The sequence below is a fragment of the Symphalangus syndactylus genome, chromosome 10 (genome assembly GCF_028878055.3).
Source record: "Symphalangus syndactylus isolate Jambi chromosome 10, NHGRI_mSymSyn1-v2.1_pri, whole genome shotgun sequence".
Classification (NCBI taxonomy): Eukaryota; Metazoa; Chordata; class Mammalia; order Primates; family Hylobatidae; genus Symphalangus; species Symphalangus syndactylus.
Window position 1 is genome coordinate 65,701,371 of NC_072432.2, and position 26,181 is coordinate 65,727,551.

Here is a 26,181-nt window from a genome sequence, read left to right on the forward strand (position 1 = left end):
ATAAACCTAATAAATGAATTTATAATTAATTATTTGCTGCAAGAAATGACAAAAATTTTATTCATTGGTTTAATACACAATAAATATTGGGTATCAAAATGTTGTCAAATTATGACATTGACCAGTCAGCCTCCAACAGAAAAACCCCCACAACTCTCTACTTACTTAATTGCTGCCCATATGAGGATGCACAGGTTAAAATGTTGGTATATCAACCAATTTCATGAAACTTATTTTAAAGGAGATGATTTTCAGTTAGGGAGACTAAATATATATGGCTACTTTTGAAATTATTTATATGCTTAAAATGTATTTTGAAAGAAAACATACTACAAGCATTAGTGTAGTACTTTTGTGGAGTACCTGTTAGCACCTCCTGTAATATGATGCTCTTTGCCATGTGGACAGGAAGAGGAAGGGTGCTATGGACTGAGAAATCACTATGAGCAAGAATGTGAACTTGAGGGTGTGTGGAAAACAACACTGTAGCCTCAGCCAAAGAAACATGGAGGAAGGGAAGGGATTTGACATGAGGCAGGCTGTTAGGGGTCAGTTTTTGAAAGGAACTCAGATGACTCTGTCTCTGACTCCTAACATCCTCTCTGGCAAAATTAAAAGTCAATCATGTTTTAGCTATTTACATTTTCCTATTTTCTTTAGCCCTTGCCATATTTTATTACCAATGAGCCATCTGTACATATGCCATCAGTTTTATTCAAAAAATTATACTGAAGCCCTTACATATTCTAGACAATGTGCTAGAGTTTACATGTAAGATCATGTTAATTTTCATGAAGAGTTTGCAAAAGTAGTACTATGAAACCAATTTTAGAGTTGAGAAAACTGAAGCTGAATCCTCATGAGAATCCAACCTATCTAACTTGAAGTTCATTTTGCTTTAATAGTTGGGCTTTGTAACGTCATTTACCCATGTGTGTTCCACAGAGGATAAGGCATGAGAGAAAAAGATTCTATGGTCATGTAAGTAAGGAGACTAAATTGCACTACATCTCCCCCTTGAAGACTCACAATTTTTTTTTTTAGACGGAGTCTCACTTTATCGCCCAGGCTGGAGTGCAGTGACAGGATCTCGGCTCACTGCAACCTCCGCCTCCTGGGGTCAAGCGATTCTTCTGCCTCAGCCTCCCGAGTAGCTGGGACTACAAATGTGTTTGTTTAAATAGGTACCCTGAAGTCTGAAATAAGGAGATCCATTTTGTTTCGTTTATCTAAGTATTTCATGAGCTCAGTTGGCTGTCTGATAATTTTCCTTTTCCTGGTAAAATATTTAATATTCCAGGGAATACTTTGGGAAACTCTGCCTTAGAATATATTGGGAGAACCCTATTAATTAGAACTCATTTAGAATTAAAAAAAAAAACCCTATTGTATGCTCTTAAATTGATCTTTGTCAAAGTGAGAGTCACGACTTATTGGGTTGTGAAAGCAATTGAGTCCTCATCTGAAATTGGGGTTGGGGGGAAAGAATGGCAAGAAAAATATCAGGGTTGTTGCATGCAGTACAGGTAAGTACTGAATCATGAAATTTTTAGTAGGTCGCTATGCAATATGCATTTCTCTCTGTGGTCATGGCCAAAAATGTCTGAAGCCGCTGCTTTCCTGAAAGTCACATGAATTGCTTGCTGTGCCAGGAGTTAGGTGATAACTAACGTCTGAGTGTTGTAAAATTAACACAAAAGGGCCTACTGTAACACCGTGGTTAAATACATTATTTGTTATTACCTAAAATCAGATGATTTTAGATCTCAAATATCTCACAGAGGAGAAACCAAAATAGAGGTTTATTCTGACTTGTCAAGGTAAGACAGCTGTTAGCTGGGTCTAGAACCTAGATCTCCTAATGTGTATCTCTAGTGTTCTTTTACTTGTCAGTGTAAATTGACAAATTTTTAATTTATGGAATGCTTAGGGTTACTTCTTCTTAATGAATAGGAAAACTCAGTGTAAAATTTAGCAAATCACTCCTGGATAGCTAGTCAATGACAGGTTACAAAAATGCTACAGGCTTTAATTGAAGGAAAAAAGTAATTTAGAGATACTTCAGTGCTGGGGTCTAATTCTAATTCCAATTAATAACTAATTGACCTAATATCCTGTTTTACTAGGTGGGGCCATTTAGTTATCTAGTTTCTCATTTGTATATGTAAATGTCCTCGATATATGATTTTGAGAAGACTTAGCAGATAAAACATCAGCGAACACCAAATCTTTCCATGCTTAAGTTAAAGGCACAACCATCACGTTACCTCTCTAGGAATAAACAATGAGTCGAAGTTATAGGAAACCCTGCAAACTCACATTGCTTTTAAAAAAGAACAAGAACTATGACTTATCTTGCATCTCATAACAAGATAAACACTAGCTCGTTTTATTGTAGGCAGGCCTCTTCAAGACTCTGTCCAGTTGAACTCTTGAAGTTCGTATCTAAATTTGTATCTACTCACTCCTGGCTCGTGGGCCGGTCAGTGGAGGTTGGAGCTATTTCCTTTTCCTCCTGTCTGCTTTCTGGAAAGCACCCACAGGTGTCTACGCCTCGGAGGTGGGCCTGGGCTAGGATTCCAGCAAACTCTCAGGTTGGTGTCATTTCCCCTCAGGAAGCGCCAGGCCACAGCGGGCAGAAATCATTTGATAACTTAATCTGGGTGTGAGGAAGAGTCGCTGAGGCCTGTGTACTCTAGTGATAAACGGAAGCATCTGGGTGAATCAAGGAAAGGACGTGGTATCTTTTAAAACTAATATAAACGAATAAAGCCTAAACAAGAGCTTACAAAGAAGGACACCCCCTGCCAAAACGTGGGAGGTGACTGGTGCCTGGAGGGGAGATCACCGCGTGGTTAAGATCTGGAGGTTGCAGGGCTTCTCTTCGGGGAGAATTCTCTGGCTGGGAGAACAGGAGGTTGGAGGAGGTGAATTTCCTACAGCCCAGGACCAGCCCTCGGACCCTCCCCCTTCCTATAATTAACTCAACGCGCGTCCCGCCAGTCCGGACCGGTGGCGCCCCTGCACCCTCCCCTCCTCTCGCCCTAGGCGGAGAAGGAGAGGCTCCAGGGTGGGAGGTCGAGCCCGGGCCACACCAGCCCCCGAGCGGTCTCTAATCCTGACACGGTGTGGGGGGCGCGGGTTCGGGCCCCGCATGACGTGGGCGCCACGGCGGGAGGGGCAGTCCGGGGAGCTCCGGCCGCCTTATTAGCGTCCCGCGGGTCGCCAGCAGCCAGCAGACTGCCGCGCTGCGAGCAACAGGAGCCGGCGAGCGGCCCACTCCTCCCACCTCCTCCGCCTGCCTCCTCCTCCTCCCCTTCGCTCCTCCCGCCCCCACCTCTGCGTGTGCGGCGGAGTCGCCCTCTCCCTGCCTCTTTCTCCCGCTCCCGCTCGCTCGTCTCTCTCGCTAATACTTCCCCCTGCTGTGCTCCGGGGAACCCAAGCATTCTCCGCGCTAACCTTAGGGACCAATGGTGCTCGAAAAGCCTCGAAAAAGCTGCTTTGGGCAGAGATAGTTGGAAAGCCCCTCGTCCCTCCCCCCTCTCCCGGGCTTAGCCTGTGCCCGCTTGCAGCACCTTCTCGCTCTTGCACAGTGTTTGGGAGGACGGGGTGAGAAGGTGAAGTGGAAAAAACTGCAGAGCAGAGGGGGCCAGTCTCAGAGCTCAAATTTCATTTTCATTGAAGCAAAGCACAGAAGAGAATTTTTTTTTCTATTTTGCATTTTTTTCCTTTTCCTTTTTTTCTTAAAGAAACTTATTTTTTGGGGGGGGGTTTGCTCTGGGCATTTGCTTTGCCCAGTAGTTGGAAAGTGAACTCGACTCGTGATGGTTCTCCTGTCACTTTGGTTGATAGCAGCCGCTCTGGTAGAGGTTAGGACTTCAGCTGATGGACAAGTAAGTGGAAAATAATAACAATAAAAAACTCAAACCCAACCTTTTCCCGAAAAGTTCCTCCCCTCTCTACCCTCCTCTCTTTCCTCCTTCTCCTCCCACCCTTCCCTGTTATCTTTTGCATTCAGGAACGGTGTTTTGAGGGCTGGGCGCAGCGTGCGGGCTTTTGGGGGTGGAGGGTTGAGTTGCACGGGAGGTTATGACTCCCACTCCGGGAGCCCAGTCTTGTCACACCTAGGGCTTCACCAGTCTGCGACATTCGTAACAATTCCTAGTGACAAACCGCAGCCAGTTCCCATCCTTGCCGGGCCATCTGGGCTTCCCCTTTCTGGAGGGCGGTCTGGGCGCTTGAATGAAGTTCTGGACGCTGGGTCCGGGATCCCAGCGCTCTGGCTGCTGCCGCCACAGTCGGGTTCCTGGAGCTTTCTCTCCTCCGAACTGACTCACGGTTTTTTCGGGCAGCCGGAGGCGGAGGTTTCAGGAAGTCCTTGGGCCGGACAGGGAGAGATCCAGTAGACACGTGTCCTGGGAGTACCACGGCAGGGCTAGGGTTTGACAGTTGGGGAGGGGGGCTGGAGGCGTTTCCTGCCCTGCGTTTTCCTGGGCAGAGGCTGCAGGCGCCGGCCGCCTTCTCCCCTCCCCCTCTGCACAACTCCTCCTCTTTTTAAAGCTAAGTTGAGTGCAGCTCTGTTTCTTTTCGGCCCTGCCCCCAACCCTTTGGAGGCTCAAGGTGAAGCCCGATGCTTTCAGAAGAGTCCTTGAGAAGGCTCCGCCAGGGGAGCTGTTTGTAGTAAATCATATCAGCACTGGGCCGATGGGACTTTGGGTACAGAATTTCTCTGTTAGTTTTCGTAGCTTCTCCAGTCGGCCTGGTCTGATCGACCATAGGGTAAAAAGTAGAGAATTGTCTAGTTGATTCCTGACCTTAAATCTGATTAATCAGGCCCCCTGTTAGGTGTATTTTGGCCTGTTAAATTCATACTTTCTTTTCTAATCCAGACCCAGTACGAGTTTTCAGAAGACAGCATTGCGAGTCTGTATGTATTTTTGCTGGCTTCATAAGTGTTAAATTAAAATGAAAAGGGGCAAACAACTCCCTTCCCCAAATTGTTATGGAATTGGCTCATGGAATCTTCTACAAACCAAGGTGCAGGCTTTAGGCACCAATCCCAGTCTCCAGCATCTCCTGATTAGTTAGCTCTTGGAAAGCATTAATGGTAGAAATAAAACTCACAAGGTGATAAGATGAAACCCAGTAACTTTCTTTTTATTGCTTTCCCCCTCCTTTCCAGGCTGGTAATGAAGAAATGGTGCAAATAGGTAAGCTTTGTTCTCAGATGTCACTCTTATCTTAAGTTGAAAGTAAGGGAATGAAGTGAGCTAAGCAAAATATTGTTTCTGAAATGTTTCCCACTGGTGGTTAAAAAAAATAATCTGTAGTCCGGAAACATTTCTGTTCTTCTCTTCCTCTTTCTGGAGGAAGGTCCCACTTTCCTGGGGCTAAATTATAGTGAGGTAAAAATTCTCCTGCAGTTGGACATTTCAAGCATCAGTTTATTACTGTCTTTGTACAAGCCACTGATATATACTTGGAAGATGATGGAGGGGCTGGAAGATGATATGGAGATGAATGAAATAAAATCATCAACTTCTGTAGCATTTAGGAGGAGCACATTTGAGTACAACAGAAGGCAAGAATGCTACATAGAAGAGAACAATGAAGTACAGAGCATGGACATTTTTCTCTTACAATCTTTCCTGCTTTGGGTAAATCCTCTGATGACTTCTATTATTCAATCTGTTTTAAAATAATTATCTCCTAATGTGAAAGATACTGTTAGGCCTTTTGCTAATATCTAAAATCCCAGTACTCTCCTGATGGTGTGGAGATTCTTACTCCCATTTTATGGGTGAGGAGACTGAGATTCAGAGAGTGTAAGTGACTTGCAACAGGTCACTCAGAAGTCCATGGTCTTTCTTGAAGCTGTTTAGAGTAATGTATTTGTTGTGAATGGGGAGACTGAAAGTCATCTGGCAAGAAGCCAGGCTACATTCAAAGTCTTTTCATACACATTTTACTTGGATTACTTTAAAAGATAATTTTTCTTTTTGGCAGAGTATTAGTCTCTGTCAATTCTGTATTTGTCAGGTGATATTGTAAAGCCATCTTTTAGAAGAAAAGTTTTTATTACTGCTGCTGCAAACATAGTTACAAGTCATTGGCCGCTTATTAAATGCCAGGCACAGTGTTGATTGTTTCATGTATTATGTCAACTGATTCCCACAGCCACAATATGAGGTGGGGATACTATTGTGCCTATGTTAGAGATGAGGAAAATGAAGCTTGAGAGATTGCACAGCTACCTGTTATAGTACACAGTGGAGATTCACACTTGTTAACTAAGAAACCCAAGAGCTAGGCCCAGAGGTGTGTATATGTAGCCTGTAATATATGAGCATATATCAAAATGCTCCTTCCTACTCAGTGCTTAGCATTGTTGGATATATTTCCCAAGCGTAGACCTCGATGGCAAGAGCAGAACAGTGGGGAGGAAAGGCACTGAGAACTGCCCTAAAAATACAGTGTTTATGAACAGATACTTGTCATTCATAGTTGATAACATTCAGCTATCAATCCTTACCTTTTTAAAGAATTTTTTGAAACCAACTCTTAAGTAGGGAGAAGAAAGTTGTCTTATTTTTAATTACTTAAATATTTGATTACTTACACGTCCCAACTTTTCAATATGCAAATTAAAAAGATGTCTTAAGATCACCCATTCCACCAAAAAATTTCATAAAATATATAGCTTTGATTAGAATTTTAAGATAGAATTAGGATGCTCTCATATTAGAGGCCCTGGATTGAACCAAAGTTTGGTTCAGTTGTTTTGCTAACGTAAATTACTATGGTAGCCCTTTCAAAGGGAAGAAAATAGTACAGGTGTGCTTAAATTTGGCAGAAGAGAGATAAGTCAGTATGAAAGAGAGGAGGCAGAGCCCTCTTAGGTTGTAGTGCTGAAGATTTACTTGTTCCCATATTCATCTGTTTTATGGGATTTCTCTCTTTTATTATTACCATTCTTATTTATCATTTTCAAGTTGAATGAAGAGAAGAACAGATTGAATAAAATAGATTTTGGCCCACAGGTCTTGTAGTAGCAAAAGTATAACTCATTTCACTTCGGTTTATGTATCATATGTAAGAAAATCTTATGTACAGTAATTGGTTTTGCTCCCGTCCCCATGTGTAAAGGCACTGCTACCCTGCTAACCTGTAGATTTGGTGAAATGCACTCCTGAACACATTACTTTTTTTTTTTTCTATTTGCTGATTTAGAAGTAGTTTTATATAACTGCCTGGAGACGTGTTATTTGATCAAAGATACATTAGGAAAGACAAATAATGTTTGTAGATTTTATTTATTTATTTTATTGCTCAACAAATTGGCTAGAAAATAAATTTCATGGCCCCGAATAATTTCTAAATAATTTAATGTTTCAGGAAGGGTTAAATATAAATGAGTAATAAACCACAAGTTGTTAAGAAACTAAATTTTAAAAATGCTTTCTATTGAAATGTAATATAGATGTAGGAGGGTGCATATAAGTGTACTTTGCTGATTTTTCACAAAGTGAATGCTCCTTTGCAGTCAGCAGCTGGATCAATAAGTTGAACATTACTGGCACCCCTGTACGTCCCTCATGCCAACTGCCAAGCATTTTCCCATTATGAAAGGTGACTGCTCTCCTGACTTCTAACAGGATAAATTGATTGTGTCAGTTTTTCATGCTCTTTATAACTAGAGTCACAGGATATGTACTTCTTAGTATTTAACTTAGAAGGTCAATTTTCAAAAATATGTCTTATATGCCTCAACCCTCTAGACTAGGAAGGCTTTTATTTAGGTAAAGAGAAGGCAGTTTGTGGTGGGGACAGGTTAGAATATGTATAGCTATGTCACCAATATAGTGTCTCATGCAGGATATTGCCTCCTTCCTTCTCTCTTCAGCCAGTGGAATAATACCTTCTTGGTATGTGGGAAAGTAGGATTCACCCTAGAAAAAATGGGTAAATAGGTTTTGAACCGTGATCTAGTTGTGTGCCTCTTTGTCAACCAGATAGGAACTGCCTCTCTAACCACCTACCTATACCCATACATACATATATATCTGTGTGTTTGAGTATGTTTCTGTATATATGTGTAAGTATGTTTCATGAGATCATTGACATACTTCTAGGGCACATCAGGGAGCACTGTCATTTCTGACTAGAGTATGGCCTTGGTAGAATGCCTGAGGAATTGTAGGAAACTGGTGTGGCTGGTCCAATTGGGTAAGGAGGCTTGCTCAATGACACATGTGACTTAGGAAATAATCATAGTTCTGTAGAAATTGGAAAATCTGAAAAAGAATTCTCTGAGTCCTTTGTTTCATAAGCCACCACTGAGATTGCTTGAGCATCATTTGAGGAAAACGCATTGTGATCCTTTAGTGTTAAGCTGTCTTCCCTTTCCCGACCCCACTTGGAATTGGGGCATATCTTCCCTCTCCTGATTCCTCTTGGAATTGGGGCATCTGTCCTATTTCTGTTCCCCAGTTGCAAATTCCATTACATCACAATCTTAAAAAAATAAAGTTGCTAATCTTGTTCTCTCAGATATCTAGTTTACTAAGAGATAATTTTTCACCATTTTCAGGTTTTGGTTTGTAAGGTTTAGTGTGAGTCACTTACCTGGTTATTAATCAATAAGCATTATGACTAGATTAACCCTCATGAGAGCAAAGACTTTGTTTTGATGCCAGTTGTATCTCTAGTACATAAAACAGTGCTTGGTAGCTTGTGGATCCTCAAATATTGGTTATTCAATGAATAGATCTAGCAAGCAGGATATTATTATATTAAGGTTTATCTATGTTCTGAATTTCCTTGAATGCTCTTGTTTTGTGCCTTTCTCCAGGCTGAATTGGTTCCTAAGAAAATGAAGTTGGTGACAATAGCTATACAATTAATTATTCAATGTTATCAAGGCCTCTTGAGACTCCTCTTCCACCCCACAAAGCACAGGGACCTAGGCCTATTATTTTTTGTATGCTTTTCTGTTTGTACTCAATAAGTATTTGGTAAATTGAATTGAATTCTATGTGCAGTTTTGGAATGCCAACTAATTTTTTTTTTTTTTTTAACTACAGCCTACTTGGGATCATTTGCCCTATTGCTGGCATCAGGAAAGATAAGCTAAGCTAAGATTAAAATCTGTCAATCCAATTTGCCAACAGCAGTACTAGAAAGTGTGGTGAAGGAGGTTTAAGGGGATCCTTTGTAAAATTTAGAATTTTAGCTACTCAAGCCATTATTCTTTCTTGTAACTAAAGATAATGGAGTTGGCTTTACTGATTTATCTTTTGTCCCTCCATTGAGCATGATTATGGTTAATGTTAACTGCTTCAGGATTCCTAGGTGAAAATTTTATTAAGTGCAGCATGCTATGTATCACCATTATCACAACTTAGTGTTGTTGTTTAGCTGAAATATTTGTTACCCGTGCTTTCACTGCTTTTCCTTGTCATTGTACCAAATAATCATAATATTTCTCAGAAATGTTAAAAAACCCTCAAGGTCGCCTCTGCTTCCAGGACGATGATCTTAAAACATTCTTTGCTTTGAGTAGCCAACCCAGATTATCTTGGAAATCCATTAGGGACCATTCCAAATTGCCTGGCAAAATCATGAGTAATTTTGATATGAAGAGTTGGGTTATTGTGCTTGGAAAGGATATATTGACAATGATGACTTCAGTGGAACTTTAATGCTTCTTTAAAGAGGATTGCTATTATCAGAATTTTGAGCATCTTCTCTTTAGTGTTCCTGTAGTAGAGATCAAATTTTATTCCTAAACTATACTACTTATAAGTTGTTGAATTTTTTCTTTTTAATTAATCAGTTTTTTCCCAGATTGTTGATGTCTCACAAGTGCGCACTGTAATTATATTCTTTAATTTTTCTGGATTCTTCAGATTTTTGAAAATCATTCCAATTCTCAAACTGCTGCTATAATTTAGCATGTTCTTCTTCAGACTTCTTTCAATACACACACTGTATTTTTTGTATAACTGTTTTTGTTTTGTTTAATGTTTTAGTACAATTTTTCAACATAATTACAAACTCCTTCTGAACTTCATTTTAATTTCATCATACTATAAACTTTAATTTGTATAATCATTTTCCTAATAGTATTTATTTTCCCATGATAGTGAATGTTGCCACACAGCGTTGTGTATGTATATGTCATTGCCTGCATTTCAAGTGACTACTTTAGGAGAGAGCCCCACAAGTTGGTTACTGAGTAAAAACAAATTCACATGATACATTTTGACAAATGGCTTTTGAACAAGTCTGTATGATCTGAACTCCTACTAGCAACTTAGGAAAGTATTGATTTTTAAAATTTCACTTTAGAATTATTTCTGTCTTCTTTTTGATATCTGAATATAATTTTTAAATATTTGGTTATGCAATCTGAAAGATGCAGTGAATTCGTAATTTTTCTAACTTTCAAGTACCCAATAAATACGAATAATAATATTATACAAATGTTTTTGTAATTTTTATTAGTACTACAAGAAAACTCATCTACCTCATACAGTGCGATCTGAGAGTTGTATATTCCTGAAAATGGACAGTGAAGCATGGGAAGTTTCCTAGCATAGCAACCTCTGTTCCCACATAAAATTTATACCTCCTGATTTTCCAAAGAAGTTTACATGACTTTGCTGACTAACTGTAAATCCCTAGGAGAAATTTTGTGGTAAAATGTCAGTCTCTTGTTTATGAAAATGATTGCCACAAATTCAGCATGATGAATCTTCATGGAATTTAGAACAAATTGTGAGCAGCATGAAACCGTATATCTTGCTCTTGAAGTGATTGATAAAACAAAAATAGCTATTAGGAAACTTGTAGCAAGTAAAACAGGATTAAATATATGATTCCTCAGATACTGTGGTCTTAGTAAATCACATTTCCAACAATTTTTCTTAATATTTAGTAAGTATATTTTTATTAGATATGCAAACAAAAATAATGATTCATGGCATTATTCATGAGTTCCAGTTCTCTTTCCTTTACATGTAAGAACCTCTCTCTTTTACATGTAAAGTTCATTTTTTTCTTTCTTTTTTTTTGAGACAGGGTCTCGCTCTGTAACAGAAGCTGGAGTGCAGTGGTGCAATCATGGCTCACTGCAGCCTTGATCTCCCCAGCTCAGGCGATCCTCCTGCCTCAGCCTCCCGAGTAGCTGGGACTACACTGGCCCCATTTCTGTTTTCTTTTCTTTTCTTTTTTTTTTGTTTTTTTGAGACAGAGTCTCGCTCTGTCACTCAGGCTGGAGTGCAGTGGCATGATCTCGGCTCACTGCAACCTCTGCCTTCTGGGTTCAAGCAATTCTCTGCCTCAGCCTCCCAAGTAACTGGGACTACGGGTGCGTGCTACCACACCCGGCTAATTTTTGTGTTTTTAGTAGAGACAGAGTTTCACCATCTTCGCCAGCTGGTCCTGAACTCCTGACCTCGTTATCCACCCCCATCAGCCTCCCAAAGTGCTAGGATTACAGTGTGAGCCACCGTGCCTGGCCCTGGCCCCATTTCTTAATCTAAAATCTAAATCTATATATCCAGGAGAGGACCTATTAATATTTGTATTTCCTCTATCAGGTGGTCAGGAGCACAGACACTGATGACTGTGTAGTTTAAAATCCAAACTCCACCACTTTCTAGCTGGTTACCTTAACCTCTCAAAGTGTTACTTTCTTGTGTGTAACATATGCATAATACTATGTTTTAGAAAAAAATTTTAATTTTAAGTTCCAGGGTACATGTGCAGGATGTGCAGGTTTGTTTCATAGATAAACGTGTGTCATGGTGGTTTGCTGCACCTATCAACCTATCACCTAGGTATTAAGCCCAGCATGTATTAGCTATTTTTTCTAGTGCTCTCTTCTCCTCCACCCCACCCCTCAATGGGCCCCAGCGTGTGTTGCTCCCCACCCTGTGTCCATGTGTTCTCATTATTCAGCTCCCACTTATGGGTGAGGATATGTGGTACTTGGTTTTCTGTTCCTGAGTTAGTTTGCTGAGGATAATGGTTTCCAGCTCCATCCATGTTCCTGCAAAGGACGTGATCTTGTTCGTTTTTATGGCTGCATAGTATTCCATGGTGTATATATATCACATTTTCTTTATCCAGTCTGTCATTGATTGGTGTTTGGGTTGATTCCATGTCTTTGCTATTGTGAATAGTGCTGCAATGAACATTTTTGCTGTGTAGAAACTCTTTAGTTTAATTAGATCCCATTTGTCAATTTTTGCTTTTGTTGAAATTGCTTTTGGCGATTTTGTTATGAAATCTTTGTCCGTGCCTATGTCCTGAATGATATTGCCTAGATTTTTCTTTTAGGGTTTTTATAGTTTTTTTTATATAGTTTTGGGTTTTACATTCCTTTACATAAGATGTCAGGAAGGGGTCCAGTTTCAGTTTTCTGCATACGACTAGCCAGTTCTCCCAACACCACTTTATTAAATAGGGAATCCTTTCCCTATTGCTTGTTTTTGTCAGGTTTGTCGAAAATCAGATGGTTGTAGATGTGCAATGCTATTTCTGAGTTCTCTGTTCTGTTCCACTGGCCTGTGTATATGTTTTTGTATCAGTACCATGCTGTTTGGGTTATTGTAGCCTTGTAGTATAGTTTGAAGTCAGGTAGTTTGATGCCTCCAGCTTTGTCCTTTTTTGTTTAGGACTGTCTTGGCTATGCAAGCTCTTTTTTGGTTCCATATGAATTTTAAAATAGTTTTTTTAAAATTCTGTGAATAATGTCAATAGTAGTTTAATGGGAATAGCACTGAATCCATAAATTACTTTGTCATAGTCTTGTGAAAATACTGTTTACTTCATAGCATTCATAAAATGCTGCTACATTGTAAACAAGATAGAATCATAACTATTGTTGTTAGTGTGTCTTTGAATTGTGCTGTTTCTTTTTCCTTTTTTTAAAACTTTTACTCAAAGAGAGATACTTCATTCTAATCCCTACATTTTAGGTAGGTCTGCCTATCACCATGAATTTCCAGGAACTTTAATTTCCTGTGCCATGGACTTGTAAACTATCGAGCCAGTCAGCTCACCATGTGACAGCTCTTTGAGAGTTCTGTTTTCATGAATTATTTTCATGTTTGTATCTCAATGTAGTATTGTTTAATTAATTGTAATAAAGCAATAGAGAGAGGGATTTGAGAAAGGCATGGTGCAAAACCAGTTATTCCATATGGATTCCATGCCAACTATATTTTATGTTTACCAGATACAATTCTTTTACTTCTTACACATTATTTTGTTGGAATTCCCTTTATTCCAGTTTGCTAACAGAAGTCATGTAGAAGTCATGACTCCTTTGGATGCGAGTGACAGAAACCCAGTTCACACAGGTTAAGGAAAACAAAATTGATGAGGTTTCAAAGTCAGATATAGTTGGATCTAGAGTTCAAATAATACTGTCATGGACTCTCTCTCTTTCTCTTATTCCCTCTTTCTGTTTTTCCTTGTATCTTTCTCATTTTTCCTCTGTATTGGCTTTATTTCTCTTTCAGAGTAGGATTGGTTCACCTCCCCCTACATCTCCCAGAAGTTGTGGTAAAGACTGTTGCTGTCATCTCCAGGCTATCATTCTCCCTTTCACCCCAGAAGACAGACACCTCTTTTTTGACAGCTCCAGTACATTTCCTGGTAGAGATTTTATTGGCTACTTGATTTAGTCATAAGCTTGAATCATTCACTGTGGTCAGGGGATGCAGTATTTTGATTCGCCTGGATTGAGGCATTTTATAAGGAGTGTGACTGGAGTGTGACATGGTTAACCTGAAGGGAAATCAGTGTGCAGTTAAAGAAAAAGAGGGATGCATGCCGAAGAGTCACACATCATACAGTAATACCTCAAATGCAATAGTTTTCCAGCACATTGGATGGGAGATAGTGGCTGTGGCAGGCAGAATAATGGCACGCCAAAGATGTCTGTGCCTGGATCCTTGGAACCTGCGAGTATGTTATGTTACATGCCAAAGGGGGATTAAGTTTGCAGATGCAATTGAGGTTGACAATCAAATGACCTTAAAATAGAGAGATTATCCTGGATTATCAGGGTAGGAGTCTTTATAAATGGAAGAGGGAGGTGAAAGAGAGAGAACCAGAGAGGTGGCAGCAGGAGGACTTAGTACCCTGTTGCTGGTTCTGAGGATGGAGGAAGGGGGATCATAAGCCAGGGGATGCCGGTGGCCTCCAAAAGCTGGAAAAAGCAGGGAAACAGATTCTCTCTTACAGCTTCCAAAAGGAATGCAGCCCTGCTGATGACTTGATTTTAGCTCAGTGACCTAGTAGACTGTCCCAGTTTCTCCTACTTTTTGACAAAAGTATGAGCCAGGCTATTTTAGATTTGGAAAATGTAATTATTGCAAGTAAAGTTTCAGTGAAAACCTTTAACAGTGCCGTCCACATTTCTTGTTTATTTTATTTTTCCCAGGCTTTGCTCTTGGAGACAAATGTTAATTTTTATAGCTTCAAATTCTATACTCAATATTAATCTTTCAAAGTTCTATCTAGCAAAAATTATAAGAGGTGTGAGAAATATTAATTTTTAGAGTGACTAACATAGCTTTCGAGTCTGTAAAATTCTTAATGATGCTAAATAAGCAGAAGTGCTTATTTAAAAACTGAGATTGGAATGTTAAAATTTTGGCATTTGGGCTTCACTTAAAAAAATCTTTTTTACTTATTTTGTTATTGATTATTTGGTCATTTTAAGTTGTAGCAAATAAAATGCTTGGATATTTTTCTTCAAAGCATGCTTTTTCTTGTTTTGAAATATCTTCTCTTACCTGATTTCATGTTCTAGTACACTAAAGAATGTGTTGTTCTTTCCTAAATGGCTTTTTTGAACATAAATATTGTGCAATTGCAACAAATATTTATTAAAAAGCCAGATTTTTAAAAACTAGAAGAATTTAAGTACACAACTATTCGTTCTTTCTTAATAATGAATAAAAAAGCCATAACCTTTATTCTTCAAATAGCTTCATAAAAATATTATACTGTGAAAATAGATTTGCAATTAAAATAAAAGACACAGCAAAGAGGGTGTCGGACTTGTGGTGATAAGAGCCTAGAGGATTTGAAGTGAGGAAAAAAGAATTTGACTGTGTTCAGAATTTCAGCATGTGTCACAGTTAATTTTTAATTGCTTTTGAGAGAACATGTGTCCCCTTCCCCTTAAGTGTTTACAGCTTTGCTGAGCCCTTTGGCATTTGGCGTCCTCCTTCATGTCCATTCTTCGCCCTGCTTGCATCTTTCCTGGAGCAGCTGGCTCCCATCATTTCTGATGAAAGTCATTCTCTTACTCTTGGCTCAGGATTTGGAAATGTTGTTGTTGGAGCTGCTTCTTTAGATGATCTTGAAAATGCTTATTCGATTTCATTCTCGAGGCCAGATTATTGCATACTGAGAATTTATACCTGATAAAAGAAATTGCCTGTGTGAACTGCCACTTCATCGTAGTTAACCAGCCAGTTCTTGGGAGAGAATTCCAGTCTTTTAGATTGGGTAATGGGGCATGGATTGTTACAGCCAGATTGGATTTTAGGGCCTCTGTTGATGTGGAATTTAAGATCCTTCTAACTGTATCACATCAGGCTGGGTGGGATTATAGGGGAGAGAGGCCTGAGGGGCACTGAGACTTGGAAGGAATCTGAAACTGACTTTCTTTTTCTATAGCTCTAGTTAGAGGTGATGATAACAGCTCACTTTTCATTTATTAAAGTGTTATTAGATGGACCAAGTCCTTTGTATACTTCACCTCATTTGGTCCCCATTATTATTTTTATTTTTACAGATAACCTCTGTGAGCCTTAATTTTCAGAATTTGCTTCTAAGATGCCAAAGCATGCATCAGTCAGGAACTAGAATTCAAATGCAATGCTTTCTGACTCCAGACCTTTAGTGGTCAACCATCATACCCAAATCTCTTCCTAGCTTGGAGCCATATGCATCAATCACAAGTATTTCAATATTCTATGTGCCTGGGGTAGCTTTGGTATTGATTAGACCCTTAAAAATTTGTGTGACATATAAGAGAGTTATACTGAAGTCGCTCAAAGTCCTTGCAACGTTGACTGTACTACTGAAGACTTTTGTTCTTTTACAGTTCTATAGTGTGGTCTTTGCAATGTATTGGGGACATCTGGTATTCCCTAGGGGATATTTGTGTCTCATTCTGCTACATACTTAGAAGGAAACCAAGATATCTGTTTCAAGTTGTAGCATATCTGGCTGAACATGTAAAGGAGTTAAGATGATCCTAGAGCATGGGCCACTGTGTCTGTCATACAGTGCACCTTGCTAGCCCCAACACAGAGCAATCTCCCAAGAAGCTCCACTTCCAGACAGAGCCATTGGTTAGACTTCCCTTCCTCTCCTTCCTTCCTTCCTCTCCTTCCTTCCTTCCTTCCTCTCCTTCCTTCCTTCCTTCCCTCCTTCCTTCCTGTAATGTACACTAAGGCTATGTATTAGTCTGTTCTCACACTGCTCTTAGGTTGGTGCAAAAGTAATTGTGGGTTTTGCCATTGATGTAAAGAATTACCTGAGACTGGGTAATTTATGAAGAAAAGAGGTTCAATTGAATCACAGTTCCATAGGCTATACAGGAGGCATGCCAGGGGAGACCTCAGGAAACTTACAATCATGGTGGAAGGGTGAAGAGGAAGCAAGCACATCATCATGTGGCAGCAGGAGAGAGGGAGCTACACACCTTTAAGCAACCATATCTCATGATAACTCATTCACTATCATGAGAACACCAAAGGGGAGGTCCACCCCCATGATTCAATCACCCCCACCAGGCTCCTCCTCTAACATGTGGAGATTACAGTTTGACATGAGATTTCAGTGGGGACACAGCTCCAAACATATCAAGCCATTTAAACACAGTTAAGATATTATACTTCTGCCCCAAAGAGCTTATAGTTTCTGAAAGGATGAAACGTAAGCATATAACTCTTCTCCCACAGAGATTTTTAAAAAACTTTTGTACAGACATTGCATAATTTTTTGTTAAATGACTTGACAGGGAGTGCTATGGAAGCTCAGGCCAGGAGGTCTGTACTCTGTGGATAAGTTGCCAGGAAGGTTTCTTGGAAAAGATGGGGCTTGAGATGGGCCTTGGCAGCCCCATTCAGTTTGCCTTGGTGGAGAGAAAACAGTGGTCCTCTACTGTAGTGATGCTGCAGAGTAGGGCTGTGAAGGTAGGCATGCTTAAGCCAGGTCTTGTGAGCACATTAGACAGAGTGTTTCAATAGGCTAATATGAGAGATGATATTGAAAAGAAATAAGGGGCAGAGTGCAGAGGGATTTAAATACCAAACCTAAGTTTTTATTTGGGTTAAGCTACTTAATCTCTGATTTTCTGTTTTCTACTTTTGAAGTGGGAGGGTTTGATTAGTAGATGGTCTTTAAGCAATTTTTAGGTCTGACGTGAAAAAGATACAGATTTTGTGAATCTGTATCTTTTATCCTAAAGTAATGGTGAGCTATTGAGGCTAGCTAGATGGAATAACATAGTGACATTAATTGCCAGCATTTATTGAATATTTACTATGTGCCAGACAGTGTTGTAAACACTGTGAATTGATTAGCTCATTTAAATTTTATAACAAGTCCATGAAGTCAATACTATTACCTGTAATTTACAGGTAAGAACTAATGTAGTGACCCAAATCACTAGGGTAGTAAGTGGTAGAACCTAGATATTTTCAATCAGGACCTTTAAAATGATTTTCCTGACAGCAATTTAGACAGTATTTTGGTATAATTTGTATAATATTTAGTAGTGAGAAATTCTGTGTGGGGAATTTGGACTTGGTACTTGCAGCTTTTCACTGTGAGGTGATGAGATCTTAAAAGCAATTAGAAGAAAAGAGGTTAGTTTGAGAGAAATTGCTAAAGAAACAGCAGTAGAACTTGAATGATGTCATATGGGGGAAAGTTATAAGACATGTATAAAATAGCTCTCTAGCCTGATTTGGGAGAATCAGCACATCATGAACAGAAATAGCAAAGTCAGGAGGGCAAGCTAAATAGGTGAACATTCAGTTTGGTTTAGATATATTAAGGATGAAGAGAGAGTAAAACAAGTTGTTCTCAATAGAGAACAGAGCCGTTCAGGTTATAGTTTAAGGGAACTTTTCTTTTAACCTATATTTATTGAGGGTTTACTATTTGCAGGGTATCATGCTAAAACACAGATATGTGTAAAGGGATAATGATTAAAGTTTGGAAACCACTGGAAAATCTAAGATGGTTGACATTAGCATAGAAAGTAAAAAATTTTTAAGTTTATTGAAATAAAGAACATCGCCTTCTCAAAGCTTTTGATGTAGGTTGTGCATATTAACTGCATATGTCTGCACAAATTTATATGCATATCACAAATACACTCATGCACATATATACAAAAATGTGGTTATTTTACACAGTACAAGGAGGAAGAAGGCATTACATTAAACTCTAGAATGAGGAGTTTAGATAAAAGAGAATTCCCTGACAAAATTTTTTTACATTATAATTAGGCTGCCAGTGGAGATGTGACAACAGTTTTTCTTGGGGGTAGTTCAAGTTACTGAGGAGATCTTGAATAAAAAATACCCTTCTTGCCTGCCTAGCTTCTGAACAAGTTGAGAAATAGAAAAACTAAAGATGTAGGTAAAAAGAAAATATCTTTTACAGAAAAGGCTGAAATGGAGAATGAGGCTTCCACTTTGACAGGCAAGTGCACTGGCTATCAATACTCCACCGTGTGCCTGTCAGGCCTCACCAGTCCAGAGCAGCGCTGCCCCTGGCTGAGTGGAAGAGAACATGTACCCCTTATCAGGCTCATTTCCAGGAAGCAGAATGAGGAGGAGGTGCTGAGGTTTGCAAATTTCTTATGCTTCCCAGACTTCCCAACCACATAATTCACTCTTCTTCACCAGGGAAGCGTGAGTGAAGGGATAGAGAGCAGCCTGGAGTGCTCAGAGAAAAACCTTTCCTTCCACACAGCAGGAGCAGGTTAAAGGCTCTCTATCACTAACTTGAGAAAATAATCCCATCTACTTGAGATGTCTGAACTGTAAGAAAGAGCAGGGATTAGGGACCCTAGCTTCTGGCTCTTTTTAATTTTTGACCTGTATAGTTATAATTCTATGAATATCCAAAGAGATTGCAGAGTGGGGGCTAATTTCCTGCTTCCTGCTCTTAAGAATGCGGGGCTCTGTGTATGTCTTACAGGAGGTCTGTTTTAATGATTAGATCCATTTCTTGTTTTTGGTAGCTTAAAAGGTAAGACCTGGATACTAAGAAATGTTTGGTTTATAGGGCAGCAGGAACTGTGAGAAATATACACAAGCTTTCCAAGCAAAATTCTGCCTTTAGAGGTAGATGACTTGTGCAGTTTGCCGTCATTAATGGCTTGGTGATAAAATGACTATTTAGCCAAAAGAAGATGCATGCTAATTTCACATACCCCTTCCGGCTCAAACTGCTCTCATTCATTCACCCATTTCTTCATTTCTTCATTCATGGATATTTATTGAGTAACTTCAAGTTCTTTTTTAGGCAGTGGGGAAATGAGGTGAAGAGAACAGATAAAATCTTCTGCCTTCATGAAGTATATATGCTGGTAGATATAAAAATATATAAATAAACATATAAGTAAAGTTTATAGGATGTCAGATGGTGACAAGATTTATGGAGAAAGGTAAGACACAGAAGAGGGACAGAGGGTAAAATGGTTGCTGGTGGTCAGGAAAGACTTCATTGAGAGGGTCACATTTAAGCAAAAGTCTGAAGCAATTGAGAGAGTGAGCCAGGCAGCTGAGAGGAAGATCCTTTGGCAGAGGAATCAGCAAGTACAAAATCTTTGAGATGTGAGAATCCCCAGCTTCAAGCCCTGGGACCTTATGAGCCATTTTACTTTGAGTGGGATGGGTTTGAGGAGAAGAGTGATAAGATTTGACACTTTAATTATTCTGGCTCTATTTTGAGGATAATCCATTAAGGGGAAGAGCAGAAGCAAGGAGAACAGTTAAGAAGCACATTCGAAATTGTGCCTGTGGAACTTACGGCCCACAGAAACCTTCACATACCTGTTACCGTGGCCCCTCAGCCACCTCAGCTAACAGTTTTATAGTTTCTAACTTTAAAGTTGAACCACAACATTATTTTAATGAGTGGCTAACTTACGCTTAAATTAGTAATAGCTGTATTTATTGAATCTTCTACATGATTTTATGTAAAACTCTCACCAAACCTATGAAGTTGTTACTATTACTAACCCCCAGTTAACAGTTGAGGAAACTGAGCCTCAGAGAAGATAAAGAACTTGCTGAAGATCACAAGTGGACTCAACTTACTGCTTTCTGACTCTGCAGTTCATTCAATAACCATAGGCTTTCCTGCTTTGTGAAAGTAGTTGGGCCTGTAAAATGTGAAAATTATGAATGCAGTAAATTAACATTGGATATAATTTGGTTTACCTCTGTGATTGTAATCTGAGATTAAAATTCTTTTGATTGCTTTGAGCTTCTGCCCCTCCTCCCAGTTTCTCCCTCCAAAACCCAGAATTTAAGAGCCTTTTACAGAAATTTTTGATGCTACACTAGAGGAAAAATTGGTTGACTGGCTACAGGTAGGTAGAACATTGTAATTCTTGTGGTAGTTCTCTTTTATAAATCAGATCTTAAATTAGACTTTGACAGCAAGATGCTCCATCTATTCAGAAGTGAACGAGAGCACAGGAGCGTGGTCTTCAGAGTCAAAATGATGAGAATTGGAATTTTCCTTTGGCTCTTTGCTTATATGTGTCAAGCCTTCTAGGTCTGCTTTCTCATGTATAGAATAGGGGTAATAGGATTTACCTACTGTGATTGTTGTATTAGAGATGATATATTCTCAAACACAAATCATAGAGCTTGGAGCTTTTTCTGCTAATAAATGGCAGGTGACTGGGTAGTTCCATTAACTACCATCCAGGAGATGGTAATCCAAAGGGTTACCGATCGTATCTTTTTCCTCATTGTCTTAATTGCCAACAGAAAAATGACTCATTCAAACATTTAGTTTAAGAAATGTTTATTATGCATACTTTTTAGGAATGATTTATTATTTAGCATTAGAGAAAATAAAGCTTTAAAGAAACATACCATTCTTATTTTGAATAAAAATTTAGAACATATTACCTGACAGTGTAAAAATGGAACATACATCTAGGATGTATGGCTTACTGTATGTATGAGGCTGTGAGTATCCTCTTGGGTATGGAGAAGGCTCCCTGCGTTTTTCTAAATGTTCTTGTTCTCTAGTCACTTAATCCATGCATCAGTACAATATACTGATTTAGACTTTGGTTTTGTGAATTCCCTTCAGTGGAGATAGGCAATCCATACATTGAAATTAAGCACTGCTTCCTCTTTCCCTTGAAACAGTCAGCTGATGGTTAGAGAAAAAGCTATAACTGAGATTACTGGGACAGCCAAACACTCCTGGGCCTGGGTAATGTATCTTGTAAGTCAGTGTGTAGCAGCTTAGACAAGGCCAGTGTTCTCTGGTTACCAGTATTACTGACTTAATATGCATCAAACAAATCCAACTGACAAGACACCCTGACACACACAAAATCTTGTATGATGATATTGGGAGTACCAAGTTGAATGGGGAGTTCTTTGTCTTTAAGGAATTGTAGTTAATTCGGGCTATGTTTTGTCAGTACACATACAAGGGCTTGATTCGTCTCCTTACTTTGGAAGCTTTCCCCTCTGTCACTCTGCACCCGTGACACTTGTGCTCATTCTCTTATATTTTGAGTTTGTTTTTTCTCTCTAAACCAGAGTTTATAAAAGTATTCACCATGGAGGAAGACTAAATCTTCCTCACAACCTTCTTGGAAGACCAAGTCTGTGTTTATACTGGTGCCTAGTCTAGTTCAGCAGTGCACTGTCTGTCTAGTTTTGGAATCAGGCTTCACTTGACTCATACTATAGTCGCCACTGCTTCTTTGCCTAGTAAATATTTACAAGTGTTGCTTTTTGTATTCATTTAGTAAGATGGGATGGTTCATTTAAATACATTGGTAATTTTAAAAGGCATAATTATAACAAACATGCACAGAAAGAATTAACATGTTGCACAAATAAACGCCTTTATTTGTCTTCTGGCATTTCACTTATTGCCTGAGGTTTTTAAAAAGCAAGAAAATAATGAAAATAGTGATTCTGCAAGGATGCTTTATGAACATAAGACAGGTTTATTTACAGATCTCATGCTCTAAATACATTATTGGGTGACAAAACTTATGATTTCCATAGGTGAGCAGTTTTGTGAATCATATCATTTTTTAGGGCACTTTAACACACTATAGGATTAGTGTAAGGCTAGAATTGTGAAAGTGGGAAACTTTTTAGTTCGTGTTTTTAGATTTCCCTTTCTATGCCTTCTTCTTCTTTTTTTTTTTTTTTTTTACCCTTGTTGCCCTGCTGCTTGCTTCCTTCTCTAGTATCCATTGTCCTGTGGTCTTAAAGTCATTCCTATAATGGTTCCTTTAATGTGTTCTCTTTCCCAAGGGTGTTTGCATTTTGATAGACAAAACACTTATATTTGGCTAAGCCAGGGGTTTCAGTGCTAATTGTGAAATTCAGTTTAACATGTAAGTGTCTGCCCATATTGTAAGGTGGGTCCCAAATTTTCTTTCATATTCTAATAGGTATCTGTCTCACTTAAGGAATAAGGTGCAAAATGAGAATACTGTTCCCTCTTGACTAACCAGTACCTGCATATTTGATTTAAAGATCATTATGTCTTCTTTACCCATTCTTCTAATTTTGTAAAAATGGAGGTTTATGAAGGAAAGCATGGTAGGATAGAATGAGCGTATGGGCTTAGGAGTACAACTTGGATTTATATTCAGGCTTTGCAGCTGTTTGACCTTGGACATAGGACCTCCTACCCCTGAATCTCAGTTTTCTCACCTGTGAAGTATGGTTGTTAGGGTTGTTATGGTGGAAAAAATGTGTATAAATTACAGTATTGTAAGCTACAGTGTATATATTACAGACTCATGTAATATGGTTATTGTAATTAGTCTAAATTCCAGGATTTCTACAGGGAAAAAATGAAAACAGAATTTTTTTTCTACATAATAACCTTGTTAAAAGTTTTTAGCAGATGTCAGTTATGCCAATAATAAATTAATTAAGGGTATGCCTTGATTTTAAGCAAGCCATTTATAGTTTATGGGCACATTATATTTGTGTTTGCAAATGTATTAATGAGATGTAAATATTTACAGTGTAATTTTAATACTATTTTAATTAAAAAATGATCCATTGAACACAGGGTTACTTAAGTGCATTTAAGAAATGATTTTTGTTCTCAAAATTTAATATTTATGAGCTGATTCAGGAATGTCTATATTATGCACGTTGAAGTATGGTCTTGTGAGTTGGGCAGCTTTTGTCTGTGTTATGTTCTCCTGTGTTCTCTTATTGTACAGGGTTTGACAGTTCTGTTTTTCACCCCACAGATTTACCAATAAAGAGATATAGAGAGTATGAGCTGGTGACTCCAGTCAGCACAAATCTAGAAGGACGCTATCTCTCCCATACTCTTTCTGCGAGTCACAAAAAGAGGTCAGCGAGGGACGTGTCTTCCAACCCTGAGCAGTTGTTCTTTAACATCACAGCATTTGGAAAAGATTTTCATCTGCGACTAAAGCCCAACACTCAACTAGTAGCTCCTGGGGCTGTTGTGGAGTGGCATGAGACATCTCTGGTGCCTGGGAATATAACTGATCGCATTTACAACCATCAACCAGGAAGTGCTACGTATAGAATCCGGAAAACAGAGCCTTTGCAGACTAACTGTGCTTATGTTGGTGACATCGTGGACATTCCAGGAACCTCTGTTGCCATCAGCAACTGTGATGGTCTGGTAAGGCTCCTTCTGTTTTGTGCATACGCGTTTGCAGGTGCTGGGAGTGCAGCCATGGCTTCTGCATAGTTTGGAAGGTGGAGGTGGAAAGGAGACTTCATTGTTATGTTACATTTTAAGTTCAGAAAAAGACACTAGAAAGCATTTTGCTGTCAAAGGTATGCATTTTGGCTTAATTTATGACAATTTTGTTTCTTGGAATAATGCGAAGATGACATTATTCCAAGAAACAAAAGACAAATATTTTAGCATTTTTTTGGTTAGTTTTTCCTTGTATTACATTGGAAGATTTTATTTCCTTATTTTGTTCAAAATATTCTGAAAACTTTCCAAAGAAGCAGATTCCTTCAAAATGACCGTATTTTACTCCTTGTGTGGAAACTTTGGATATCTTCATAAAGAAAGTATTTTGAAAGTGTTCTTTAGCTTCCTCACAGAATGCTAATGTGGGAAATGAACAGATTCTCTGTCAGAATTTGTCCAAATAACATTACTTTATGAACGTAAGATGCAATACTTTCTGTGTGGTGGCTTCGATTCTCCATTTTCAAATTTAATACCCGTATGTTGCTTTTCAGTTTTGTGGTTGAGGGTTAAGTGTGCTACGAAGACTCAGGTTTGTGACAAGACAAATCAATAGTAAGGCTAAGTGTTTAGGAACTTTTATAGCAATTTTGACAGTTAATGTATGTCTGCTGGGTCTAATAATAACAGTTTTTGGTGTTTTCTGTCTTTTTTCATTTTATTATTCTAGTAATTAGTTTTTATTTTATCAAATTGTATTTATTTTCTATGTACAAAAATACTAGTCTGGTACTGACTGGGGAGAAAAACTGTTTCTTCACCATAGATAGTTTGAGAAACAGGCAGTGACACTTAGCTGATTTTGCCCACTCTGGACATCAGAAATGTGACTGAAATCATCGTATTACCTATCTAGGTAATTGTATGAAATGATCGCATGAAAGGCAATTTAACATACGCTTTATCAAAAAGGACAGAAGAATGCCTTGAGTGACATATGGAGCTATGGCCTGGAATATGATCTAGACATAGATATTACTCAATGAGTTTCTGAAATCAACAGGGTTTCCTGTACAAAGGAATTGACAATGATTCCTACCCAGCGTGAACAATCAAGAACAATGTCTTTTTCTGTCTAGCATTGACCCTCTCCTGTTCTCAGTCAATATTATCATGTATGAGTGACTGCTAATCCTTTACCAATTACAGCTTTATCTTTGCTCTAGTTTGCCCTAATTATAGGTAAGAATTATTGAGATATTCAATCATAGAATTGTCCCCACTTTCTGACAGCATCCAATCTAGAAAAATGCTCTACTTCTTTAGACTCTTCTCAAAATTACCCAACCAAAGCCCAAATGCTGTTAATAATAGGTTCTTTTCAACAGTCTCTTACTGAGATACTCATGGTTCCCTCTGTTGTACATTCTCCATCTCAGCAACGTGTAATAAACCCAGCTTGTTAACTAAAGATGTGCTTCTGGTGGTCTTTGGCAAGGGGGTGTTGATGTGCTTTTCCTCTCTACTTCCACACCTTTGAAATGAGAGTCTGGTGGTCAGGAGTCATGACAATGGCAGGCATTTTACACACTTCTTGGGAAGACACTTCTGGCTGAGAATCCCAGATGAAATAGATTTCTCCCACAGAGTCCTGGCATTTACTCTCTAACACCATAAAATCTCCCTTGTGAGTAGTGGCAGCTCACAATCATATTTTGTGGTCTACAATTTGCCAGAATAAAGGTTTTTTTGGTTAGTAGGCTTTATGTGATATGTTTCATAATCTAAAGAAACTGGATTTTTCTCAACTTGCTAGAACAGTATCGCCTTGCTAATTCCTCTGGACTGTCATCAGAGGGAACTGGTTCTGAGTGGAAGAACTGACTAGCTAATGGCTCTACTGCGTTACCTAGCTCAGTGATTTCCTTGTGGGCTGATTTTAAGATCAAGGGGGTTTATCTAGGACAGAGGTTTTCAACTTTTTTTTTTTTTTTAACATTTGTAATTCTTCCTTCAAATGAAATCTTTAGAGGTTATCTAATAAAATAGAATGTAAATTGAATAAACTCAGGAAAGGTCTGGTCAAAACACTCTCCCTCCGGCCTTATCCTCAGTTCATACCACTATTGAGCTCCCTGAGGCATCTAGCAGAGATCTTTACTGGTAGGGTAGGGGTTCTTGGAAGCTTGAGGTTAACAATTTGGGAACCAT

At 38.9% G+C, this 26,181-nt stretch overlaps 1 protein-coding gene and 1 long non-coding RNA gene across 2 annotated transcripts in view; one reads left to right on the forward strand and one right to left on the reverse strand.

Annotated features, from left to right (window-relative positions):
* Positions 1–2,485: 2,485 nt before the first annotated feature.
* On the reverse strand, positions 2,486–4,581 carry LOC134731636 (uncharacterized). Its single transcript, XR_010114075.1, has 4 exons — positions 4,125–4,581; positions 3,576–3,882; positions 2,790–2,902; positions 2,486–2,695 (listed from the first exon to the last, which is right to left on the reverse strand). It is a non-coding gene; the product is annotated as an uncharacterized lncRNA (long non-coding RNA).
* The window catches only part of ADAMTS3 (ADAM metallopeptidase with thrombospondin type 1 motif 3), a 284,019-nt gene continuing 261,608 nt past the window's right edge, over positions 3,771–26,181 (forward strand). The window contains exons 1-3 of the mRNA XM_055297371.2: positions 3,771–3,893; positions 5,183–5,210; positions 23,540–23,946. Coding sequence (XP_055153346.2) covers positions 3,825–3,893; positions 5,183–5,210; positions 23,540–23,946 — 504 coding nt within the window. The 5' untranslated portion in view covers positions 3,771–3,824. The remainder of the gene's footprint in view (positions 3,894–5,182; positions 5,211–23,539; positions 23,947–26,181) is intronic.